The 6,067-nt window shown below is 42.1% G+C and overlaps 1 protein-coding gene across 1 annotated transcript; it reads right to left on the bottom strand.

The window, feature by feature from the left end:
• Nucleotides 1–3,709: 3,709 nt before the first annotated feature.
• Nucleotides 3,710–5,862, bottom strand: LOC126800251 (CBL-interacting serine/threonine-protein kinase 14-like). The gene has a single exon (XM_050527579.1). It carries the CDS (start codon nucleotides 5,604–5,606, stop codon nucleotides 4,299–4,301), a length of 1,308 nt encoding a protein of 435 aa, XP_050383536.1. The 5' UTR covers nucleotides 5,607–5,862; the 3' UTR covers nucleotides 3,710–4,298.
• Between the last annotated feature and the right edge of the window lie 205 nt (nucleotides 5,863–6,067).

Raw genomic sequence — 6,067 nt, 5'->3', positions numbered from 1 at the left:
CACAAATGTTAATTTTAAGATAATGTTAATTGAAGTCACCCCCCCCCCCCGGGCGTCCCGCCACTGCGTGACTATATAGCAGCTTATCATGTACATATAAAACAAGTTCACAGGGCGGCCGATATGTCGTATCATGCATATATATTAGGTTATATAGAACTGTATCAAGCTGTCGATGTATTAGTAGCTCGCAAGCGTTTGATTAATCATTAATGTGTACATCAATTATCGGATAAAAATCAAATGATTGATTTAACTAAAGCTTGATCCTATTCCCAAGTTGCGTGCAGTAGTAACTACTAAGATTGTCGCTTTACTTCTCTCCAACTATACTTGTTTATCTTAGAAGTACAACACTCCTTAATATCATGCTTAGGAAAAGAATTGTGATACTAGATATAGTGACAAACACTGGTTGAGCATCAATATATCATTATTATAAATAGGACCTATACTAAGTGCATACATCATATATGATAGTAATGACTTCAAAAATCAATTGTTTTCGGACATTAATCTGGTTCAGAACCATGCTTAGGGGCATCTCAAATAGTCTTATAGCTATGGTCAGCTTATCGTTCACTTCAGCAAAGGACGTGGAACAACAAAATCACTTATCTTAATTTCATCGGAGGAGTAATATGATTCATAGGTTTTGAACTACATGTATGTACTACTAGGGTCAGATCTAGGATCATAATGTTGGAGGGCTTTGAATTTGGCCGAAGGCATTCAACACAATCAAACTAATAGTAACTCAACACACCACAAAATTTAACGACATTGTAATCAAGGAAGAATAAAAGCAAATTCAACACAACAAGATAATAAGTAAAAATAAGGTGTATCGGATCGGGACAAAGGCGAGAATCAAGAAAAGGAAACTCGCTTGATAAGTGATCGATTGCTAGGTTTAGTGTGGCTGGTCACAGTAAAAGCATTCAATCAATGAACACACAAAGAGATGCTCAGTCTTCTGAACACTGCTTGGCCAGCAATACGCACTTGGTATTAGAAACAATCAAGTTCTACCAAATCCACACTACTCACTGTATCATTCAATCACCACAAATAATAACAGAAGTACACAATACTTACAACAATCAATATGCTCAAAATGGCAGACCAAACATATTGTATAGGGATCAAACAAATCAAATAAGGAGATTAGAGAGAGAAAAGAGGAGGAATCTTCTTGGCCTTGTAGCCGAGACAACGAGCCTTGTCAAAGTGAATGGGGAATGACCGAGTGAATTTGACGCAAGGAGAGACTCAGACAGAGACTCAGACGAAGGGAACGACTGAATTAACAGAGAAAGAGAGAGATAGATTATCTGTTTTTTTTTTTTTTGCTTGGAATATATGATATATAGGAAACATACTATATTCTCACGAGTTAAAGTGAAAACAATACTGATATTATTTGATACCAGTAGTAGTAGTGATCGAGCTTCCAGACTATTGTCATTCATACCCACCCAAAATTATAATTCTCTAAGATTTAAGATTCTAGATAAGATGAGGGATATACTAAACCGTCTAAACGAGACTCGCTATGTATATGACGTCAACAAGAGAAGTCCGATAGAACCCAGAGGATACGAGTCATACGACTGGTGATGGAATCAAATTCAATAATAAACAATGGCACACCATGAATCTTTCTTTATACGCTGGGTTTGCTATATCGACGGAAGCTACAAGTCAATCCATTCATGAATTTCTTTTTTAATTACAATAATGATCTGCATTGTTCAATCATGCAAATGCATAATTGCATATTGAATGGACCTTGTAGCTATACTTATCAAGATAAAGTTGCATGATTATGTTAGCTGGGGACCCTCTCTTAGTTGTTTATTTTATACCGATCGATGCCAGACTCCTTGGATCACTAGTATCCGTGGTTGCGAACCTCTCCTTCTTCTGTGTTCGCTGGTGACAACAAATAGGTCCTCATTTTTGTCAAATGTCTTCGTCTGTAAGGCACAATATTTACTCTATGATTTTACTATATTGGAGTGTCAAAACTTGAAACTACCGAAATCTAGTCTCATTAATTAGAGCAATCTAGACTAAACTTCGAACTAAATCATACGTATTTGAGGACAAAACTCGGTGGAAAAGGTTTTTAGACCGAACCCTAGGGTTTGTGTAGCGAGCGGCGGCGTAAGGCTCGTTCGGTTGTTCCATGCCAATCTGTAGGCGTCTTCTGCCGCGGGTCACAAGGGTTGAAGGAGCATTGCTAGAGAGTCTGTGGTGCGGCAGCAATGGACAATGCAGGGGAGAACAACGGTGCTAAGGCGGGACTTTGGCCGTGTCGCTCTACCGAGGAAGCAAATATGTTGATCCTAGATTCGCAGGTGTTGGTCTTTGATCCTAGTTCACAACTCTAGGGTTCTAGATCAAGACGACTTTGACGCCGTCTGGGATCCTTGCAGCGTCAGGTGCGGCATTGAGTTCTTCAATTGCAAAAGGGTGATGGACTGGGGAAGGCCACCAGACTAAGTGTCGTCGGCACCAGCTCTGACGGAGCTACTTGGATTACGGCGATGGTTAACTCAGGTGTAAGGATGCAGGCTTTGGTTGTGGGTTGGGCTATATTGCTCATGCCCATTGCTTTCCTCTCTCTAAACTAGTCTGAGTTTGATTTCTCGTAGGTTTTTGAGCTAGTGCCGGGGGACAATCCCTTCATCTTTAGGATGGGGTTCCTTTGGTGCGGTTTGGTTGAAAGGTACACCACTGGGTTGTAGGCCTGATACCTACGCACTAAGTCATATCCTAGGGTTGAAGATTATTTGCTTTATTGCTTTATTGCTTTTTCGTTTTAGTTAGAGTCAAGTTTATATTTCTTGTTGGTTTTTCCATTCGTAGTTGTAGTTAATAATGAGCTTGTTTTTTACATTGTAATGGGGCTTGCTCCTGCATGACCTACCAATATTTGGTCTTATTGGCTTACGCCGAATGAAGTTATTCATTTTCTCAAAAAAAAAAAAACTTTGAACTAAATCTTATTGGTATATATATATATATATATATATATATATATATATATATATATATATATATATATATATATATATATATATACACACACATAAATCAAGATGAATATTTCAGGATTCGTAATCTATGAGTGAAACAACCGAGCTTTACGAAGACAAATGTGCTATACACTAATGTATTTACTTGTATAGAGTATCGTAGCCGGACGCTTATCTATCGTTTCAAATTGTGAAAGGTATAAGCATATGTATATGACATACCAGTTGTAGAAGTAATTTTGAAAAAATCAAACTCAAACTATATATACCTATCATTCACAAAATGTCACATCATCCCCCATAATTATCACATGGATGGCGTGCTAGCTTACCTGACTTCCAATCCACTCCATTCCGAGTTGTGCATAGGACTCTCATGAACAAGTAGATAGCGGGTAAAGGTATTAGCCCATCCGTGAGGATCTGATTTCCATATTGCTTGTTCTTATTGCAATTGGATTTGCCCTTTACACCTGGAATACGAATACAAATTTTGTTTGGTTGCCTTCATGAACATAACCCCAAATAGTAATCTGGTTTTCTTCTCTGAATTTAGCTCATGTACTTAATCTGTTTTGCTATAAGGTTTTCAATTGAATCAAACACGTCTCGAGTCAATGAGATCAAGACGTGTGAATTTTATTATTACCAAACAAAATGTCAAATTCTGTGTTATAGACTCCCCGTGTGGCCATGTTAATGCTTTCGCTAACAATTGAATCTGCACGTATTTTAATCTAGTCTACTGCAGTCAATAACCATGTCAAAATCATCTAAGCAATACTAAGCTTTGACATCGAGAATGGAAGTTCCCCTGTTACTGCTTCCCTGTCCTTCATGGGACAACTGATATTCCCTTTTCCGATCACCATATGTTACCACATTGCGTGTCTTTTTCTTCTCTGTGGTATCCGTCGGATATGCCATTTCGAATAGCCTTTACCGGAAAACATACCATACTTCAAAACATCGGTTGTTTTGGAAAAAAAAAAAATTTTACATGCGCCAAATCAACTAAGGAAGTTATTGGAGATAGATATCTCCATATCACCATTTGTATTCATGGTTTGAATGAGAGAATGACGATTGTAACAATAAAAATCTATGTACAGATTGTGAGAAACTTTCCCATTTCTCGCGTTTTGTCAAATTCGGGGACTATGATCAAATACGAAGAGCCCCGTCAATGATTTCTCCGGCAATGTGTTGACTTCGCCGGGAATGTATCGCTCCCATTATAATTGAGCTTCACTATCATTCACCGGAGACTTGTTCTTCCGGTTGGTATACCAAACACGACAGCTGCGGCCTCAGCTTGTCCTTCCATATCTGCTGGTGGCAATTCTCCCCTATTCTTTCCCGCTTATTCAACTCCACCACCACCAGCTTCTCCGTCAGCCGGTAAATCCCAATAGAGACGACCAAATTACCATTCTGCCCCGCCAACTTCGCCCCCCAGCTCTTCTTCTCCATCACCGTCATCCCCTCAGCCAATGCCGCCTCCTCCACCTTCTGAATGATCCTCTCCGGCGTCTCCGCCGACACGAACCTCTCCCCGCAGTCAGATATCTCAGGCTTCCGGAACATCCCCGAGATATCAAACCCCGACGAGAACGAGATCAAATCAAACGCGTTCAACGGCGTGTCGTTGTCCTCGTCCCTCCACTCCTTCAAGTTGAAATCCTCCAAGTGAAACTTCACGTCTTTATACCCAACACTGAACCAAGGATCCTTGATGATCTCATCCACCGTGATCCTCGTCTCGACGTTCGTGTCCAGCAGCCGAGAAATAAGCCGTTTAAGGTCCGGCGAAGTCCACCTAGGAAAGCGAAACTCCCCCTTGTAGATTTTCTGGTACATTACCATGAGATTGGGGTCGTTGAATGGAAGATACCCGGCGTTGAGAACAAAGAGGATGATCCCGCACGACCATATATCCACCTTGGCGCCGTCGTAGCCTTTCTTGGCTAGAATCTCCGGCGCCACGTAAGCCGGAGTGCCGCAGAGAGTGTGGAGAAGCCCGTCTGGTCGGATCTGCTCCGTCACGGCGGAGAGCCCGAAATCCGATACCTTCAAATTCCAATTCTCGTCCAAGAGCAAATTCTCCGGCTTCAAATCGCGGTGATAGACGCCGCGGGAATGGCAGTATCCGACGGCGGATATTAATTGCTGGAAGTACCGACGGCTGAGATCCTCGCTGAACCTGCCCTTGGAGATTTTCCCGAACAACTCGCCGCCTTTGGCGAACTCCATGATGAAATAGATCTTGGTCTTCGTGGCCAACACCTCGTAGAGCTTCACGATATTCGGGTGCTGCAGCAGCCGCATGATCGAGATCTCGCGCTTCACGTTCGACGTGAACCCGCCCTTCAGAACCTTCTGCTTGTTCACCGCTTTAATCGCCACGCTCTGCCCGGTGCTGACGTCACGCGCGTGGTAGACTTTGGCGAATGCGCCGCGGCCGAGGAGCTTCCCCAGCTCGTACTTCCCGAACAGCGCCCCTCCCGCCTCGTCCACAGAAGCCACGGAGGCGGCGTCGGATGCGACATCGATCTCCGGCATGGCTTTAGTTCTGAGTATTTCAGAAACTAATTTCCACCATCATGTCAGAATTTCCCACTTTTACGACCTAACCCTTGAATTCTCTGATCTAACCCCTAAATTCTCCGACTTTTGTGAATAGGAACTCGACCAATAATGTGGTTGGCGAAACAGGAGGGTATGTAGAAATGGGGTTTCAGAGTTGGGATTGGATTAGGTTTTGATTTGATACGAAGAGTATGGAGAAAGGTGTCGTTCTGTTGTGGGAGAGCTTGAGGGAAATGGAATCCGATTATACGGAGGAGGATGAGAGGTTGTATTTATAAAGAGTTCAAACTTGAAAGGTGGTATACACCGTAAACTCGGTAAGGACACGTTAAAGTTTACTGTTCTTCCCCTTTCTAGGGACTTGAAGTTAAAGAAATTGCGGCCACCCACGTGGCAGTTAGCCAGTTACGATTTGGTCGTTGGTTGTTTTTTTT

This window comes from Argentina anserina, chromosome 6 (genome assembly GCF_933775445.1).
Source record: "Argentina anserina chromosome 6, drPotAnse1.1, whole genome shotgun sequence".
Lineage (NCBI taxonomy): Eukaryota > Viridiplantae > Streptophyta > Magnoliopsida > Rosales > Rosaceae > Argentina > Argentina anserina.
Note: the sequence above shows the minus strand (reverse complement) of the source record. Positions and strands in the feature narration are given on the sequence as shown.

Excerpts from the sequence above, each read along its gene's own strand:
- LOC126800251 (XM_050527579.1), bottom strand. The coding sequence starts at position 5,606 with ATGCCGGAGATCGATGTCGCATCCGACGCCGCCTCCGTGGCTTCTGTG.